General features: G+C 35.2%; 1 protein-coding gene and 1 long non-coding RNA gene across 3 annotated transcripts in view; one reads left to right on the forward strand and one right to left on the reverse strand.

Moving 5' to 3' along the window:
- minar1 (membrane integral NOTCH2 associated receptor 1) overlaps positions 1-21,703 on the forward strand; it is a 45,319-nt gene that overhangs the window by 15,370 nt on the left and 8,246 nt on the right. The window contains 1 exon segment of the mRNA NM_001423843.2: positions 7,421-7,675. Coding sequence (NP_001410772.1) covers positions 7,421-7,675 — 255 coding nt within the window.
- Positions 1,096-2,211, reverse strand: LOC137496147 (uncharacterized). 2 transcript variants are annotated; one of them, XR_015495019.1, is made up of 5 exons: positions 2,165-2,211; positions 1,982-2,075; positions 1,701-1,858; positions 1,510-1,605; positions 1,096-1,335 (listed from the first exon to the last, which is right to left on the reverse strand). It is a non-coding gene; the product is annotated as an uncharacterized LOC137496147 (long non-coding RNA). The 2 variants fall into 2 exon arrangements; XR_015495020.1 differs by having other exon boundaries at positions 1,967-2,075.

Genomic DNA, 21,703 nt, shown 5'->3' on the forward strand with positions numbered 1-21,703 from the left:
TAGTCACCCAGCTCATACATTTTAATACCAATTAAATTAATTGCTTTAATTTCTTTCAACTTTAAATACTTAAATCACCCAGCTCATACATTTTGATTGCATTTTTTAAAATTAACTTCTCCATCGTCAGTTTCACAAATAAAATTAGCCATTATTTTAATCTTTAAACCCTATAAATCTGTCAAAATAAATCTGTAATTTAAAACACACAGACAATACCATTTTAGACATTTATTTTTAAAGGAAAAATGTCCAACAGTACTTTCAAATTTGTCTCCTATGCAATTACAAATGTCTTAAAACGATAAAAACTATTAGACATAAAGAGATTGAAAATGAACACTATTCTAAAATTAATAAAAATTACCCACAATGTAAATATGATATCAGACATAAGAGCCTCAAGAAAAAACAACTATAAGTTTGATAAAATTTAATAATACATTAATAAGTGTAAAACTTAGTCTTAAGGCATTCGTTAAAAAAATAATAAGTGCACATTCTGTGAAGTGACTCGTTTAGTGTAAACTACACAGAAACTGTATATATATATATATATATATATATATATATATATATATATATATATATATATATATATATATATATATATATATATATATATATATATATCGTTGAAGTTAGAATTATTCGCCCCCATTTATTTTTTCCCCCAATTTCTATTTAACGGAGAGCAGATTATATATATATTCAGTCTTGGTTGAACTATGATTCTGTCATTTACTTATTCCAAACCTGTTTGAGTTTCTTTCTTCTGTTGAACACTTAAAAGGTTATTTTTGACCAAAAAAAAAAAAAAAGCTGAGATTTCCACAGTATTTGTTTTCCTATTAGAAAGTCAGTGGTTACAGGTTGTCAGCTTTACTTAACTTTTGTGTTCAACAGAAGCAAGAAATTCAAGCAGGTTTGGGACAAGTGAAGAGTTAGTAAATGACAGAATTTTACATTTGGACAAACTATCCCTATATATAATAAAATGCATACTTACCAATTAAAGGTAAATAAATGTTTTGAAGTTACTACCCCAGAGACAGTCTTTATTAAGTAAAAAAAAAAAAGCTCTACATTAACTCATTCTTTAAGGTTTCCATGCTACGAGACTTTTTATTTTCCATCATCCATGCCAAGCAAAACTTTTTGCACAAGTTCAAAGTCCTTTACTATATATTATGTGAAGAGCATACATTAATCCATACAAGACAAGAAAGGTCTGGAAGTGTGCTGTGGGTGGTGTCCAATTCATTCTTCAGGACAACAGAGACCCTCAGTGAATGCAGGGCCAATAAAGCATCTTCAGTCAGCAGGATTATCAATCTAAAAATATAATTCAAGGATATTAATGTAAGGACAGTATCACAATGACTGAGCCAATATTATATGATTCATCAACTATTCGTGATTACAAATATGTTATTAAGTAAAAGTTTTCAAAACTTTCATCTTTTCATTAAACATGCCTAATTGTGAAAAAAATGAATGAAGTCTTACCAGGGTGTTCCTAAAGAATCTTAAGTCACGCTCACGCAGCAAGACCAAAAGACCTCTGATAACAGTAGTCCGTCATGAACTGACATCATGCAGTTCCTGGAAATCAAGAATCAATTTTTTTAAAATTATATAAAAAAAAAAAATTCAAATTATATTTTAATGTATACTTTAACACGTGACCCCAAACATACCTGCTCATCATAAACCTTTAAAAGATTAGCCAGGGAATCTGCTGTCTTGCCAGTTTTGGATGCTGTTTGCCTTAAAATTGTCATCAAATGAAATAGGTGGTGGTCCAGTTGTGCAAAGAATTTGTGGGGAAAATTCTCATTTGTAACATGTTGGTACTCTGCAAACAGCAAAAAGAAACAAGAGAGAATTTCATAAAACAAACCCACACCACAAAATATACAATTCTAGAAAAAATGTATTAATATTATTATTATGTTTCATTTACTTATCTATTTTTTACCTCAGATGAAAATCAGGTGTTGATCAGATGTTGAAAGCAGGATCTTCATGTTGTAAACTGAACTAAAGGTCTAGCTGAAGTTTCACTTTCCTTGCTGCAAAAGTATCATTGATAAATACACTGTAATATTTATTTTATCTGGATATGCCAGGCATAGTAGTTCAAAATAAATATTTTACCCACCTTTCACATGCCTCCATTTAAGAACCTATCTGTAGTCAGCAACACCCGACCTTCAATCCTGTATGTACACAAAGTCACAGTGTCATTTAGCTGAGAGTAGTACAATTGCATGATGTCTAACGTTAACCTCCAAAATGGTTAGCAATAGAGCTGATTATCATGTTAGTTGCTTTGATTCGATGAACACAGATTTAATTTAAACAGTATTGAAATTTCTAAAACAGAATAGGACGACAAAGAAATTTAAGGCCTGATTTTAAAAGCTAGAAATAACAAAACTTACCTTATTGTCTAATGATGTAAAAATATATACTAAAATATTTATATTTTTAAGATATAAATATATTTTAAGCTACAAAATTTGCACATCAGAAAACTATGTCTTGTTTACCACGTCTTAAATATTTTGTTTTGTTATTATTTTATTTAATAACATAATTTTGTATTAATGTGTTATAGATATGCATACTTTGTTTTTTAGGCTGTTTATATTCTCTCCAGAGTAAACATTTTAAAAAATAGATTGAAAAAAAAAAACTTTTATCATACCTTTAAAATACATTTGACCTAAATGACATTTAAACTCATTTAACTGATCGCATTAATCAGGTAATCATTGATATGCAGAGATGTCGTCTTAAGCGCGAGGAAATATTAAGTGTTGATCAGTGCTGGTGATTGAGGTAAAGTTAGTTTTATATTTACACATTCAGACTTTCTCCTTAATAATATAATTTCAGAAAGATAATTTTTGCATATTCTTAATGGTGAAATCATATTAGCAGCCAATGACTTTCAAAGTACAACATTGTTCAGTGAAAAAAAATAGTGCATTTAGTGTAATATTGTTTTCATGTCATACTTGCATGTGATTTCAGAACGAATAGACAAAGTACCATGGTAAACAATTTATGGAGCGAGTCACAAGTTGTTACTAAATGAATGTATGAATATAAAACCAACTTTACCTCAATGTGGTAGTGTAAATTGAAGCTCTGCTCTTTACCTGCTCAGGTGAGGAGCGCAGCTTAAATGTTCACCGTCAGGCTATCCTCATACATGGATCAGCAAGCAATGTGACAATGTGACAGAGTTAAGTTTTCAGACTACGTTTTTGCGCGTCATCAGAAAATACCGTTTAGTGTTTAGGCGGAGATCATTTGAGTTATGATTAACGTTACGTTTCTTGCGCCTTTCGTTTCCGAAGTGCCTACAGATCGCGAAGATAATACCACATTTACATACTGGATGGAGTTCAGCGCAGCGCCATGACATGCGGTTGTGAGAGCGCGCGTCTCCATGACAACTTCAGCACAGGCTGAGAAAAGGCATACTCGCGCCAAGATTTAAATTTTTTTGAAAAATGTAATCTGCCGATTTTAAATATTTTTGTCTTTATCACACTCTGTTAAAATTCAGAGTTAACACATTACAACTAACGCTAACGTTGCACTGATTCTAACTTTTTAAACAGTAATGTTAACGTTAGTTAGCAACAAGTGAGGCTAAACATGTTTTCTGTAATGTACGACATGTAAACGCACCCTGATTAACTCTACATTACATTGAACTGTTACTGTGATTATATTAATTAAAACATACATTTAATATTTCTTGGATTTGTAAATATTTTACTTACTGTAGTGTGAAGCGATGCCGATCCGCCATCTTGAAAAAAACGAATGAATCATGAGCACGTACGTGAACCTGGATGACGTCAGACGCAAAATCACTGGGCTGACAGATTTTGAGTTAATGAAACTTTAAAGAGACATTTTGTATAAATTAAACCCAGCAGAATTGTTCACCTTACTTGAAAGATTAAATTTTTTCAAACTCAAAAATAAGAAAAAGTTCTAAATACTCATCAAGGTTAATTAAGATAAACGAATTTTAATGATTTAAGTTAATAGAACTCAATTCAATTAATTAGTTACAACATTAGGGTTTACAGTGTAGTTTTAACTGCTGATGGTGCTCCACGCTAATTTTTAACATCAGACGGTGCTCTAGGCTAGTTTTAACTGCAGATGGTGCTCCAGGATTATTTTTAACAGTAGATGGTGCTCTATGCTAGTTTTTAAAACTGTAGATTGGACTCTAGGTTTGTTTTTAAAAGCAGGGGTTATTCTAGGCTAGTTTTTTTACTACAGATGGCGCTCTAGGCTAGTGTTTAACTGCAGATGGGGCTCGAGGCTAGTTTTTAACAGCAGACGACACTCTAGACTAGTTTTTAACATGGCGCTCAAGGCTATTTTTTAACGGCAGATGGCAATCTAGCCAAATTTTTAAAAGCAGACAGTGCTCTAGGCTAGTTTTTAAGCACAGATGGGCTCTAGGCTAGTTCAGATAGAGCTCTAGGCTAGTTTTTAACTGCAGATGGCACTCTAGGCTACTTTTTAGATAGTGCTTTAGGCTATTTTTTAAAGCAAACTGGGATTTAGGCTGGTTTTTAACAGCAGATGGCAATCTAGCCAAGTTTTCAACCACAGATGGCGCTCTAGGCTAGTTTTTAACTGCAGATGGCTCTCTAGGCTACTTTTTAGATAGTGCTTTAGGCTATTTTTTTTTTAAAGCAAACTGGCATTTAGGCTAGTTTTAAATGCAGATGTTGCTCTAGGCTATTTTTTTTTTTACATCATATGGAGCTCTAGGCTAGTTTTTAACAGCAGACAGCTCTAGGTTTGTTTTTAAAAGCAGGTGGCATTCTAGACTAGTTTTTTACTACAGATGGCACTCTAGGCTAGTGTTTAACTGCAGATGGTGCTCTAGGCAAGTTTTTAACAGCAGATGTTGCTCTAGGCTATTTTTTAACAGCAGACAGCCCTTAAGCCTACTTTTTAACATGGTGCTCTAGGCTGGTTTCAATTGCACATAGCAATGTACACTAGTTTGTAACACCAGATGACACTCTAGGCTAATTTTCAACTGTAGACAGCACTCTAGGCTAGTGTTTGTTTTACTGCAAATGTTGCTCTAGGCTAGTTCAGATGGAGCTCTAGGCTATTTTTTAACAGCAAATAGCGCTCTATACTAGTTTTTACATGGCACTCTAGGCTAGTTTTTAACTGCAGATGTTGCTCTAGGCTAGTTCAGTTGGAGCTCTAGGCTTGTTTTTAACAGCAGATAGCGCTCTATACTAGTTTTTACACGGCGCTCAAGGCTATTTTTTAACGGATGTCACTCTAAGTTTTTAACAGCAGACAGTGCTTTAGGCTAGGTTTTAAGCACAGATGGTGCTTTATGCTAGTTCAGATAGAGTTCTAGGCTAGTTTTTACAGCAGATGACATTTTAAACTAGTTTTTAACAGCGAATGGTGCTTTAGGCTAGTTTTTGACAGCAGACAGCACTCAAGGATAGTTTTTAACCGCAGATGGCTAGTTCTAGGCTAGTTCAGGTGGAGCTCTAAACTAGTTTTTGATAACAGATGGCACTCTAAGCTAGTTTTTAACATTGTGCTCTAGGCTGATTTTTAACATGGTGCTCTAGGCTAGTTTTTAACATGTTGCTCTAGGCTGGTTTCAACTGCACATGGCAGTCTACACTGATTTATAACACCAGATGGCACTCTATGCTTGTTTTTAACAACAGATGGCACTCTAGGCTAGTTTTCACTGCAGACCGCAGTCTAGGCTAGTTTTTAAAAGCAGATGGTGCTCTCGGCTAGTTTTAAACAGCAGGCAGCGCTCTAGGCTAGTTTATAAGATGTCGCTCTAGGCTAGTGTTTAACAGCAGATGGTGCTCTAGTCTAGTTTATAACAGCAGACAATGCTCTAAGCTAGTTTATAACAGCAGATGGTGCTCTAGGCTAGTTTATAACAGAAGTTTTACCATAGTGTTTTGGGCTATTTTTTAAAAGCAGACTCCACTTTAGGCTAGTTTTTAACTCCACTCTAGGCTGGTTTTTAACTGCAGAAAGTGCTCTAGACTAGTTTTAAACAATGAATGGTGCTGTAGACTACTTTTTAACAGCAAATTGCACTCTAGACAAGTTTTTAACAGCTGATGTCACTCTGTGCTAGTTTTTAACAGCAGACGGCACTCTAGACTAGTTTTCAGCAGACGGCACTCTAAGCTAGTTTTCATGTCACAAGATTAATGTATACAGCTCACTATGAACACTGTTGTAATTTTTGTATGGCGAATAAACAAGTTAAGTCGATAATAAGTGAGTCATCAAGCCATTTAATCTATATTTGTTTACAAAATGCATATTCATCCAGTAATAAAATAAGTGTAATCTTTATAAGTTAATCGAGTTGTTTGTCTGAGATTTGTTTAAAAAATTTTTTATTCATCAAAGTCTTTATGAGTGAGTCAATGAACAATTAATCACCTATATTTATGAGTGACATTGATTTTTGACTGCTAATACTTTTCAGGTGTGATGTTAATCGGTTTACTTATTTACTTATACAAATAGGCATGAGGACAGGTAAAACATTATATTTATAATGATTACTAGATTTGAGTTGTTTATATATATTTTTCAAAAATATTTTAATAAAAGCTGCATCAGCCTCTTATTATTAAGGTTTTTATTTTAGCACACTAATGGTCCTTGTTTTACAGAATGACGCAGTTCACGATAATCAACGCTTCACGCTGTATAATCTGCAGCTCCTTGGTTTCCCTCAGGACTGGAATCAGCTCCTGACTCAGACACTATTCTTCATAAAAGTCAAAAGTCTGCAGTCATTCCTGCAAGCACAACACTGGAGTCCAGCTTGTACTCTGTGTGTGTGTGTGTGTGTGTGTATATATATATATATATATATATATATATATATATATATATATATATATATATATATATATATATATATATATATATATATATATATATATATATATATGTATGTATGTATGTATTGGCAGTGCCAGCATGATTTTTGCTGAGACATATAGCTGAAAGTGTGTTTACATTCAAAATTTAGGCATTTTAACCAACAGTAGACTTACATAGGCTTAATATTAATGTAGTTGTTTTTAAATCATATGTTTGAGAATAACATTAATAACATGCCACTCATATTAACTTTTATTCTACATCTACAGAGTCAAGAAAAAATCATGACCTCGATTTTAAGCAAAAAAAACCAAAAAAAAATCGTGATTCTCATTTTAGCCAGAGTTGTGCAGCCCTATTTCCAACTCTCCGTTCAGTTGGCATGCCGTGCTCTCAGATGCATCCAGCATTCTGATGGGATCAGCAGAAGATGTAAGGTGACCTTTCCTCCATTTCTCCCCCACAGGCGGAGCGTCAGTATGAAGCTCATCAGGGCCACCGCTCCTCAAAGCCGCCCAAGGACTCCTACCTAGTGGAGCAGGTGTTCAGTCCACACCACTTCCCTCCCACTGTCAAGACTCACGTGAAGGGCAGTCCTCTTTACACGGACCTGCGTCTGACGGGCCACGCGGACGGGAAACGCTCACAGCCCTCCTGGACCATCGAAGAGTACAAACGCAACTCAGGAGACAAGAACAAGCTCAGCGCAATGGACCTGCAGGTGAGCCTGAACTCGCTCTATTTATAATACATGATCACCTGGCCAGATTTACACTGTTTTTTATTAGGTTCAGTTAACATCAGAGTTATAAGCATCCCCCACCCCCCAAATTATTAGCCCCCTATTTCTCTTTAATGGAAAGAAGATTTTTAAACATAAAAGTTTTAATAACTTATTTCTAATAACTGATTTATTTTATCGTTGACATGATGACTGCTATATATTTGACTGGATATTTTTCAAGATACTAGTATTTAGCTGAAAGTGACATTTAAAGGCTTAACTAGGTTAATTAGGCAAGTTATGGTAATTACACTCTAAAAAACATGGGGTTATTTTATCTACCCAAATCTTGGGTTGAAGCATTTGGGTAATTTTTGGGGGTTATTTTCAGAGTCTTGGGTAGTGTCAACCCAGCTCTTTGGGTCAAATCAACTCACAGCAGGGGCTGACTGGGATACCACATATTATGTGCTAATTAGTTTAAATGCAATCAAAATAGTGTTGCATAAACGCAGGTTCCTTGCGTTTTCAGATGATTAAATTAAGATTTATGCTCATAGCAGCCTTTAGTCAAACCTTTTTGAATTAAAAAATTTATTTTCTACCACCGTCTGTACACCTGTAATGAAAGCTGGACATCACCCAACGTACTTCAGTGACGCCTAGTCAAAACAGCACAATTGCTGGGTCATCTTTCGTGGACATTTTTGGATCAAATTAACCTATTATTTAAGTAAAAATAACCAATTATTGGGTAGAAAAAACAACCCATTTATGGGGTTAAAAATAATAACCCAATTACTTGGGTTAATTTAAAACCTGATGTGTTCTGTCCCATATTTACCTAGCAGTAGGGTTAAAAACAACCCAATTTGGGTAGTTTTTAACCCTGTGTTTTTTTAGAGTGTAGGCAAGTTATTGTATAACGATGGTTTGTTCTGTTGACAATCAAAGAATAATATTGCTTAAGGGGCTAATAATATTGACCTTAAAATGGTTTTAAAAAATACTGCTTTTATTCTATCCAAAATAAAACAAATAAGACTTTCTCCAGATAAATAAATATTATAGGAATTACTGTAAAAATTTCCTTGCTCTGTTAAACATCATTTGAGAAATATATATATATATATATATATATATATATATATATATATATATATATATATATATATATATATATATATATATATATATATATATATATATATATTCAGAAGAGGGACAATAATTTTGGCTTCAACTGTAAATGGAGCACTAGTTACTGGAGACTAATTTTAAAAATGCCAACCTTAATTGCATCTACACTGTAAAAACATTCGTAAGCTAGCTGTTTTCCATGTTTTGTCATTCATATTTTTATTTTATTGTGTTTTTCCCTGTTTATTTATGCTTTTGAATTGCATTATGGGACCCTAATGCGGTGGCCAAAATAGCTTAACATGCTGCAATTTAAGAAAACACTTGCAATTACAAAAAAACACCAGCAAATTAAGAAAAAATTCTCATCGGCATGACAGCATACACTACCTGACCAATATCTTGTCATCGATCCCAGTTGTAAGAGAAACAAATAATAACTCGACTTCTAGTTGATCATTTGGAAAAGTGGCAGAAGCTCGATTTTTCCCATGAATCCTCTGTTAAGCTGCATCCTAATCATCACAAATACTGCACCAGCATGGAGCCAAGATTCCCACTGAAATCAGTCAAGTTTGGTGAAGGAAAAATCATGGTTTGGGGTGACATTCAGTATGGGGTTTGCGAGAGATCTGCAGAGTAGATGGCAACATCAACAGCCTGAGGTGTCAAGATATTTGTGCTGCCCATTACATTACAAACAACAGGAGAGGGCAAATTCTCCAGCAGGATAGCGCTCCTTCTCATATTTCAGCCTCCACATTAAAGTTCCTGAAAGCAAAGAAGGTCAAGGTGCCCAAGGATTGGCCAGCCCAGTCACCAGACATGAACATTATTGAGCATGTCTGAGGTAAGATGGTGGATGCATTGAAGATGAATCCAAATAATTTTGATGAACTCTGGGAGTCCTGCAAGAAAGCTTTGTTTGCCATTTCAGATGACTTTATTAATAAGTGATTTGAGTCATCGCAGAGATGTATGGATGCAGTCCTCCAAGCTCATGATGTATTCAGACACAATATTCATTCTTTTTCCACTGCAGCATGACTTTATATCCTATACTGGACATTATTTCTATTAAGTGACAAGGCTTTTGTCTAAGCAGAGTCAGAGCTTACTGTCCTAATTAAATCATTAAAAATCAAGGCATGATCATATTTTATTGTGGTAAAATAAGTGTAATCTAGAGGCCTTTGCCTTCATATAAGCCACTTCTGATACCAAATGATCAACTGGTAATCAAGTTATTACTTGTTGTTCCTAAAACCAGGACAGATGACAAGACTTTTGTCAGGTAGTGTAATGTTGCAAATCCTCACAACGCAAACACACATAAAAAAAAAAAGTGCTACACTTTCTCACAACTCACACAAATTAAAAAATTGCCTGCATTTTCTCACAACACATGCAAATAGCATGGAACATTGGACCCATGGATTTTTGATTCTTCATTCACAACTCGCCTGAATGGTTTGTCCATAAATTAGACTGATTCAGTTCAAGAGATTATTGAGTGAACAGCTGAATGAATCACTAACATGAATCCCTGATATAAAAGAATTACTTAATTGTTTTCAGGTGACATGGTGGCTCAGTGGTTAGCACTGTCACCTCACAGCAAGAAAGTCGCTGGTTCGAGTCGGTTGGCGGTTCTGAGTGGAGATTGCATGTGTTGGTTTCCTCTGGGTGAATTGGATAAAACTAAATTGGCTGTAGTGTACGAGTGTGAATGTGAGTGTGTATGGGTGTCCAGTACTGGTAGGGCATCCACTGCCTTAAACAAATGCTGGAATAGGTGGTGGTTCATTCCGCTGTGGCAACCCTTGAAAAATAATGGGACTAAGCTGAAGGAAAATGAATGATTGAATGATTTGTTTTCTGAAAATTCATTGACAAACAACACCCAAACAGGACTGTGCGCTGTGAAATATTAAGGATTTCTTCTAAAATCACTCGTTGTTGGCAATTACAGCAGACCATTGCTCAAATGAGCGTGACCTCACTCTGATTGTAACCTTGCCATTTTTTTTTTTTTTTTTCGAGGCTTTGCTGTGTGTTGGATTAGCTTCAAAGGCTAAGGCTCATGGGAATAAGAGGCTTCGATTTTTCTTTCAATCAATGCATCTGTGCCACATGCCGGCGGTGCAGCTTTAAGGTCGTCAGAGCAGTAGGTGACCCTCGTGTGCTATGAAATATTAATGATCCTTATTAAAATCACTCAGCGTCGACAGTGCAATTACTGCAGGCCCTTGGCTTCATTTCAGTGGTGAGACCAAATGCTGTTTGCAGCCTGGAATCTGTGGACAAAAAGCAGGATTGCGTCGTAAAACTTTTCTGAATTATGAGTCAAAACAATTTTAAATTAATCGACTGAAACTGTTCTGAGTGATTTACTAGATAGACATTTGCATTTGCTTTGGCTTTATTGGATCATTTTAAGAGAGTAATTTGAATCCCTGATTCAATTAATCTGTATTTGTATAGCGCTTTTACAATGTGAATTGTTTCAAAGCAGCTTAACATAGAAGTTCTGGTAAATTGAAACTGTCAGTCCAGTTTTCAGAGTTGAAGTTCAGTTCAGTGTGGTTTCATTTTCATTGCTGAAAGTCCAAACACTGAAGAGCAAATCCATCGATGCGCAGATCCAAACCAAGCAAGCCAGTGGTAACAGTGGCAAGGAACAAACTTCACCAATTGACGAAAGTAAAGGAGAAAACCATGCGAGAAACCAGGCTCAATTGGGCACGACCTTTTCTTTTTTGACCAAACTTCTTGTGCAGAGCTACAGTTCAGGTGCTGGAGGCTGGAGAACGCTGAATGTCCACCGCGGAGAGATTTCATGTGTGTATATAGGTCACCGACGGATGTTCAGAGTGGCCCTTCGGGATCCAATTCAGTGTGGAGACTCGTCTGTTAATGTGGTCTTTCAGAAATCAGTCTCATGCTCTCCACTCCTCCATAACCACCACAGCAGCTGCTCAGGATACAGCCTGGTCCAAGGTTATGGAGACCTCTAGAAGACCTCTATGGTTGTCATCATTTCTTTGTATGTGTTGTCCTTGAGGTCCTCGATGGTTGGCATCATCATCTTTTCACATGTCTTGGATCACATCAATGGCGCTGCACAATCCCTCAGGATGAGTATCCTCAGGTGGAAATGGAGAACAAAGAAAATATTTCATGGTGTATTTCAACAAGAGTTATTAAATACCAATGCAAAAATGAAGTGATATGAATGACAATCAGTTATATAACCAATCATAAAACAAACATGTAAAGCATGTCACTGAATCCAAAGGTAATTCATTTTTCAGGTTGCCATACCTGACAAATAAATGTAAGTATTTGACGTCAATATGACGATGGTTTAAGATGTTGGATTTTGGTCACTTTCTTACACAATCTAAAAATCAACCAAATTTTAACATCATTTCTCGTCGTTATGGGTCATCAATAAAACATCCTTATACTCTGGCTAGACAATGAATTTTGGTCACTTGACATCACAACCTAAATCTAACCTAATATTAACATCTTGTGATGTTGTGTGCCTGCTGGGCAATAACTAAAGGCACTACAGAATGTTACGTTTACACACACATCCACAAATTACATGTAAATGCGTCAACTTTTCACAGCGAAATGCTCAATACTCATTACGCTTAAGTATTTTGGAAAGGGCTACTTTTTACTCATACTTTGAGTAATATTTTCAACAGATACTTTTACTCTGCTTGTGCTACTTTTTTAGGCAAGTAATGGTACCTTTACTTAAGTATGATTTTTCAGTACTCTTTCCACCACTGATTACATCAGAATGAAAGTATAATTCCTTTTTATATTGACCTAGAAAAGAGCAACTTTTTATTTTCCATCCGCCTTGGCACACAGTGTAACAACAGAAGAATCAAGCTTTAAAAAGAATAATTATCCAACTTTTTTGTTTTTGAGCAACATGCTAATGGTCTAATCCGATTCAATGACTTATGCTAAGCTAAGCTAAAAGTGCTCCCGCCAGACCCGGAGATTAACTGAATTGTTGACCCATCCACCCCCCCCCCCCACCCCTAAAAAAATGGGGTATTCGTTTTAAAAGACTTAAGATTAGTCCTTTTATACAATGATAACTATAAATCCTTTCTTTTTTGAAATGGATCAAAGCTCACAGTTGTCTTTTTCAGATGATACTTATCTGTCTTTAGACATAATCGCATGCTTTTGATAGAAGGAGCTCACAACAAAAGGCTTTAGAATCAGACATGAGCATCTCTCAAACAAGACCATAATCTACGCTATTTTATTGACTCTCCCTAGAGAGATATTGGCTTTGAAATGGACAAAAGCAAATGGCGGCTTTAAAAAACGAGCCTTCTGAAAAAATAAGAAATAAATCGTTGACCTGCTCCTTGCTCACGCAGCATCTGTGCCCTACATCTTCACACCAAATGTGCCTTACATCTTCAGCTGAAACGGGGTGGTGTGTGTCTCTCATTTTGCCCATTTGCAAGGTCTGTAAGTTTCCTGAAGGCTTGCTTAGCCAGGCATAACGTGAGAGAATGTCAGGAAGACAGGAGACAGCTTGAGAAATGTCACGTGCCAGTGGTTCTTAGTGACCCGGCACAGAGCATTCAAACCTTCAGCAACAACAGGAGACTCACAAAGAATAGTTTGGATTTGTGCAAAAACTGTAACTCGAGGCAGATGAAATTATTTGCATTTAGTATTTATTTACATTTAAAACCAGCCGTTTATTTAAACAGTTTGACCTTTTTCTTCTTTCATTCATTTTATAGTCACAAGAAATTTTGGTAACACAACAATAAGGTTGTATTAGTTAATGTTAATAAATGCATTTACTAACATCAACAAACAATGAACAATACATTTATTACAGAATTTATGTGAGATAATGAAAATACAGCTGATTATTGTCAATTCGTTAACTCACTGTGCATTTGGAAATTAATAGTCCATTAATAAATGTTGAAGTATGATTAATTAATGCTTTGCAAGTATTGTTTATAATTAGTTGTAAAGTGTGACTGAAGTTATGTTAATTTCTGTAATTTCTTAGGTTTGATTTATCCTGTAAGATAAGCTTTATTTCTACATGTCTACCAACATTTGTCTCTGAAAATCTCTGAATCTCTGAGGTTACAAGGGGTTTTAGGCAGCCTTTGTAATCGGGTACTTTACCAAAGTTGGCGACTCGGGGTGTTTACAGACTGTACCAAAAAAAAAAAAAAAAAAAAAAAAAAAGAGAAGGGGGGGTGGGGGTGGTATGTGAGTTTTCCGAAAGAAATAACAAAACGGGATAGTTGGGGGAGATTGGTTTGAAATACTGGATTCTCCTGGGGAAAACGGGAGTGTTGGCAGGTAAGGTCTACCTCAAGCTGACTATAATTATTATATATTTTTATGATTCTAAATATCAACCCAGGCTCATTCTGTTTACGTACCTCTATATACATTTCTGAAGATTGTGAAATACGTCCCAGGAGGTACTTTTTTTTTTGTAGTTTTTGTAGTTTTTGTTTTCACGAATCCACCAAAGGTCGCTGTGTTCGATTTTTGGGATCTCAAATATCTCTCACGAGTGCCATTTGCACTTGCTGTTCTCATGTAAATTAGGCCACTGTCGACTGACTGACTAATGGAAAGATTGACTGACTGACTGATTGACTGACTGACTGACTGACCTATCGACTGGTCAAAATCAATCCAAAAAAATAAAAGCCCTCTCCTGATTTTTACCACATTCTCACCCTGTTATTTACTTGTTTATTTATTTATTTTTTGGCTCTTTTTTTTTTTTTTTGTTGACCTGCTTTCTGAACCACGTCGTCGTGGTCAGCTCCTCTCTGCGTCTCAAGTCCACCGACATACATGGTGAGCTAACTGGGCAAACTGGTAACAGTGGGAAAGTCATCCATATGAAGGTAAGCGATCATCTGGTAAGCTGGTAAGCGAAAAAGAATGGTGTCATACTGCCCGGTAGCGTTCATTTTAAAGCTGAAATTCAGCCTTTTGCACTTCTGGTTACATAAATCACGATCTCCATGAATGTGTATAGGGCTACGTTTTCAGAATGAGCCTATGTTTCTAAATATATGTATGACCTGCAATATTAAATCTAACAACACATTAATTTGAGGCTTTTAGTACTTAGTTTACCACATTTAAACGCCCTAATGTGAATCAAAATACCATGTTCTTAATCTATAAATAAGTGAAGACAAGTTTTTATTTATTTAAAGATATTGCTGAAGAGATGGCGCAGTAGGTAGTGCCGTCGCCTCACAGCAAGAAGGTCACTGGGTCGCTGGTTTGAGCCTCGGCTCAGTTGGCGTTTTTGTGTGGAGTTTGCATGTTCTCCCTGCGTTCACGTGGGTTTCCTCCGGGTGCTCCGGTTTCTCCCACAGTCCAAAGACATGCGGTACAGGTATGAGTGTGTGTGTAGATGTTTCCCAGAGATGGGTTGCGGCTGGAAGGGCATCCGCTGCGTAAAAACTTGCTGAATAAGTTGGCGGTTCATTCCGCTGTGGCGACCCCTGATTAATAAAGGGACTAAGCCGACAAGAAAATGAATGAATGAATGCCTGTATACATATTATTAAAAGTTTATAATTTTTCAAAAAAATCATAAATAAATAAATCATGTTTAATAAATAATAATATATTTGAGATGATATTACAGCTAATAATATTGCATTCAATATTTTATTTTATTTTACTTCTATGCAACCCAGGCTCAGCCTGATTATGTACCCCTATATACATTTGTGGAGAGCTCCAAATACGTCCCAGGAGCTACGTTTTTTTTTTTTTTTTTTTTTTTTGCTGTTTTTGTTTTCACGAATCCGCCGGAGGCCGCTGTGTACGCTTTTTGAGATCTCAAATTTCTCCTGCAAGTGCCTTTCACACCTGCTCTTCTCGCATAAATCCAGCAGAGGCCGCTGTTGACTGACTGACTGATCAATCAACTGACCCACCCTACTCCTTCCCTAAACCCAACCAATAGTATTTATCAAAAGCACATAAAAATTAACAGAAAAGTAATGGTGTCATACCAGCCCGTAGCGTTTGTTGTAAAGACGAAATGTAGCCATACCAACACAATCCCACGGCAATTCGTAACTTTTTCATTTAGTGGCTAATTCGTATGAATTTGTACGATCTAATTCATACAATTTAGTACGATTTGCTCATCCCCCAATGACGGTTGGGGTTAGGGGTGGGGTTAAGTGCCACGCCTCCTTTTTAAAATCGCACCATTTCGTACGACTGAACTCGAATTACGAATTAGCCACTAAACTGGCAAAACGTAAAATACTTACGTTTTCTCGTGAGATCAGGCTGGCCATACATACTTCTGGGTACATAATTTGCGATCTTCAGAAATGTATATAGAGGTACGTTGTCAGAATGTTGCTCCTATGTGTTTCATTTAGCTAAGATAGCTACATATTTGTCACAATTAATCGTTTGTTTTGTTTTGTCATGCTTTTTTCCCATTGCTTTGCAAAACATATTCCAAACACACACTGTAGAATCGTTTACCTTTGAAGCTGTACGCTCAATCTATCAAGTGTGCGTTTACATCTATTAAAAGCTAAACACCAGATGAACAGTCTGTTCGATGAATTGAAGCAGAACCAGTTGCCATGCTAATTAGCAAGAGAAGGCTTCATAAGACAGTGAATCACAGGTTTGTCGCAGGAGAGTTCAGTACTGTTGAGTAAGCACATCAAAAATGCGTTATCTACAAACTAACATTCATATTCCCTGGAAATACACAATCCAGCTCTATTATGGCTTAATTAGTCTCCAGCTCACAGATTGTGTTTCGAGAAAACGGAAATGTTAACGGAATTCATTACCATTAATGATGGTTTTAATGTCGAGGCTTTGGTTTATTATCTCTGTAATGTACTTTTGTTTAAATTAGGCTAATTGTGCTTTCATTTATTCTGGTTATGGTGAATTAAAATCAAACATGGAGCAACTAAAATTCATTCATTTTACTTCGGCTTATTTATCAGGGGTCACCACAGCGGAATGAACTGCCAACTATTCCAGCATATGTTGTGCACAGTGTATGCCCTTACAGTTGCAACCCAGTACTGGAAAACACCCATACACACTCATCAACACACACACATATACACTACAGCCAATTTAATTTATTCAATTCACCTATAGCGCATGTGTTTGGACTGTGGGGGAAACCCGCAGGAAACCCACACCAACACGAGGAGAGCATTCAAACTCACTGCCATCTGCCCCAGCCGGGACTCGAACCAGCGACCTTCTGAAAATTTTAGCGACTAAAGTGAATAACTGATACTTTATTTTGTACAATATTTTAGTTATTGCTCTATCCAATCCCACTGCACATGTATTTATTTTGATCACACTTTTTTTAAGGAACATTTATATTATGACTCCTGATTTGTCATTGATTATTTGAGTAGTTTGGTTTAGGTATAGGTCATATCTCTTGTTTTTCCCAGAATTCTCCTGTATTTCACAATTCTATCCCGCTATCATCCTATAAAGGTATTTTCCTGTACTTCTCCTGTATTTTCAATCTTTCGAGGAAGGGTGGCAATAAATATCAAAGAATTGATCCTTCCTATAGGCAACCTATAACGCCGAACCACCAGGGGATGCCCCTTGCTCCTAGATGTGAATGTGTTCTGTGCTTTCATTTTATTTAGGCATGAAAGCACTTTGAAATATATAATAAAATAAATAATAATAGGATGATGATAATAATAATAAAAATCTAATAAATAATAATAATAATAATAATAATAGGTGACGCAGTAGCGCAGTAGATAGTGCTGACGCCTCACAACCAGAGGGTTGCTGGAGTCTCGGCTGGGTCAGTTGGCGTTTCTGTGTGGAGTTTGCATTTTCTCCCCACGTTCGTGTGGGTTTCCTCCGGATACTCCTGTTTCCCCCACATTCCAAAGACATGTAGTACATGTGAATTGGGTAGGCTAAATTGTTCGTAGTGTATGAGTGTATATGGATGTTTCCCAGTGATGGGTTGCAGCTGAAAGGGCATCCGCTGCTTAAAACATGTGCTGGATTAGTTGGTGGTTCATTTCACTGTGGCGACCCTAGGGACTAAGCCAAAAAGAAAATGGATGAATGAATGAAAGAAAGAATAATAATAATAATAATAATAATAATAATAATAGGTATAATAATACCTAAACATGTCTATCTTCTTTATAAACGGTGGATTTTCTTTCAAACAAAACAAATTTAGTCCTAAATGAGTGTTAGAAAAGCAGATTTCATTATAGAACTGCATTTTTAAAGTGGCACCTCTGTTATTTAATGTGATCAAGTGAAAAATCTAAATGAGAGAGGCATTCGCTGCTCTTTAATCAGAATGTTTAAATTATATAGTGAAGAAAAGCTTAATGAAATTTAATAATTACATTTTTCAATTGATCTATGCTAAGCTAACAGTGCTCCATATTGACATGATAGCATCACACAGTTGCTGCAGATTTGTCAGCTGCACATTCATGATGCGAATCTCCCCTTCCACCACATCCCAAAGTTGCTCTATTGGATTGAGCTCTGATGACTGTGGAGGCCATTTGACTACAGTGAACTCATTTTAATGTTCAAGAAACCAGTCTGAGATGATTCACGCTTTATGACATGGTGTGACATCCTGCTGGAAGTACAGTAGATAGTAATCATTTAGAAGTTCATAAAACCAGCTGTGAGGCTAAACTACAGATACACTGTAAACGTATCTCTTTATTCTGATTGGTCGATTGGAATGTTGTTACAGGACTAATAAAGATGTTAATCCGGGAACATGTCCTACTTGGTGAAATTTATTTGGCGATGTAACTATAGAAGAGTCAAGCTTCAAATAACAAAATTATTGAAACTTTGTTTTGAAGTGCTTAAGCGAGATGCTAATGGTCTAATTTGATTCTATGATTTATGCTAAGCTAAGCTAACAGTGCTCCCATCAGACCCTGAGAACACCTGAATGGATTAAAGGTGGTAAAACTAACCAGTTTAACTCTATAGGGCAGTAGTTTTGCACAAAATTGGGAGTGTTTCTTTAAGTATTTTTATGAAAAGAAAACAGCAATTCTGGTCACCTTTACAACTAGTGATTGCCGTGTCCTTTCTCTGTGGCAGTTTTTCCACACAAGCAAATCGGATTATCTTTGTTGCTCACTGCTGGTATTGATATAAGATTACGGTGAGCTTATTTGAGACAGAGCTGGCTAATGCGTTCAGTGTTCGTGCCGTTAAATGTGTTTGGCATTGCATGAAAGTGTCATTGGTGATGGCCATCGCTGACATTAATGCCATCTGATATTCAGAAACAAGGCATGTGTAAAAATGGCAGGATTTAACACGCTTTGGGTGCAAAGATGCCTGGAGGAGGGTGATTAAGGGCATGGAAAATGGCATCATTGTCTCAGCGGTGGCAGATCGCGTGCTTCTGATATTATGGATGCTCTTTGACGATGGCATACTGTTTGGGCAAATCTTTTAGTCTTTTTCTCAGTTTAGGTGTAATCTTTAAGAAAACTCTTAAAGAAGCTCTTTAAAATTAACCTTCATTCATTGATTTTCCTTTGGTTTAGTCCCTTCTTTTTTAGTAGTTGCCACCGCTGAATGAACCGCCAACTATTCCGGCAAATGTTTTGCATAGTGGATGCTCTTCCAGCCGCAGCCCATTACTGGGAAACACCCATACACTCTCTCATTCACACACACTTGTCATTTAGTTTACCCACTTTACCTATAGCGCATGTCTTTGGACTGTGAGGGAAACTGGAACACCCGCAGGAAACCCACGCCAACACAGGAAAACATGCAAACTACACACTGAAATGCCAACTGACTGAATTCAGTAACCTAATTTCTGTAAATTATGTGCTTATTACTTTAATTAAGTGATTAGTTGAGTTTATTTTACAAAAAAAGAGTAAACCTGTTGCCCTTACATGATTCAGTTAATCAGAAAAAATTATGTATTAAATATATATATATATATATATATATATATATATATATATATATATATATATATATATATATATATATATATATATATATATATATATATATATATATATATATATATATATATATATATATATATATATATATATATATATATATATATATATTTTTTTTTTTTAATCTAATTATTTCTTCAATATATGTTTATTAAATGGTTTATTTATTTATTTATTTATTTATTTAGACATGATATAGTTTTGTAGTAAATGTGATCTACGGGAAGATGTGCTATCCGATGCTAAATCTTTTTCTCTGAAACTAAAAAATGTAAAAGTTTGCATAAAAGTGCCCATTGATTCTGGAATCTAATTAGTAATAATGTTTATTTAATTGTTGAATGTTTAATATTTGTAAATAAATAAATTAAATACCTTAGTCATTACTTATATTACAGGTTTATTAATTAAGTAATTATTTATTTATTCATGTTAACATAAATAATACCATAATTCATTAATAAGTATTAAATATTTAACATGCATATAGCTAAATATTTTATTAGTTAGTTAGTTAGTTAGTTAGTTAGTTAGTTTGTTTGTTTGTTTGTTTGTTTGTTTGTTTGTTTGTTTGTTTGTTTGTTTGTTTGTTTGTTTGTTTGTTTGTTTATTTGCTTGTTTGTTTATTGAGTAGGGCGTGAAGTAGTAGGTGAGGTAAAAAATGGATAAAAACTGTTGATCCCATATACAGTAGAAGTCAGAATTATTAACCCCAATGTTCATTTTGTACCCCAATTTCTGTTTAACGGAGAGAAGATCAAATTTAACACATTTCTAAATGCAGTAGTTTTAATAACTCATTTCTAATAACTGACTCATTTTATCTTTGCCATGATGACAGTAAAGAATATTTGACTAGATATTTAGATTCTATAGATTCCTCTGTACAGCTTAAAGTGACATTTAAAGGCTTAACTGGGTTAATTAGGTTAATTAGGCAGGTTAGGGTAATTAGGCAAGTTATTATATAATGATGGTTTGTAGACTATTAAAAAAAAATATACAGCTTAAAGGGGCTAATAATTTTGATCTCTTAAGCGGTGTTTAAAGAAATTTAAAACTGCTTTTAGCTGAAATAAAACAAATAAGACTTTCTCCAGAAGAAAAAAATATTATTTGACATACTGTAAAAAAAAAAAAAAAAAACCCTTGCTCTGTTAAACATAATTTGGGAAATATTTAAAAAAGAAAAAAAAAATCAAAGGGGGGCTAATAATTCTGACTTCAACTGTATATACTGTTTGGGCAAATCTTTTAATCTTTTTCTCAGTTTAATCACAGTCTTAAAGACTGACCAGCTGATTCTATGCTGAATTTACCCAGTATTAATATATATATATATATATATATATATATATATATATATATATATATATATATATATATATATATATATATATATATATATTTTTAATAGTCAAATTGTGTTATTTGAGAATAAACTGACGTAGATCTAATACATGTTACCTGAAACCATGCAGACAGATGGAACACTAATTTGATAGTATGGAAAGTGGAAATGACAGTTTATTTACCTTTGCTTTAATTGCAGGCTCACAGCAAGCCATCAGAGCTCTCTTTCATTTAGTGTATCATTTCTGAGTGACTTCTCACGTATTAGCTTTGACTCTGACTTTTGGCATTAAAGTTGTGCTAATTATAAGCCACAGAGTCTCAGAGCCCCTGTGCAGGGACACAATTAAAGAGTAAACATTCCTGTTCAAAGGCTTGTGCTGACCATTTCCCATGGAGACATTGATTTTCTGACTGCCTGAAATTTCTGATAAAGCAAGCTACTCAGTTAAAAAGT

Source organism: Danio rerio, chromosome 7 (genome assembly GCF_052040795.2).
Source record: "Danio rerio strain M-AB ecotype USA chromosome 7, GRCz13ab, whole genome shotgun sequence".
Lineage (NCBI taxonomy): Eukaryota > Metazoa > Chordata > Actinopteri > Cypriniformes > Danionidae > Danio > Danio rerio.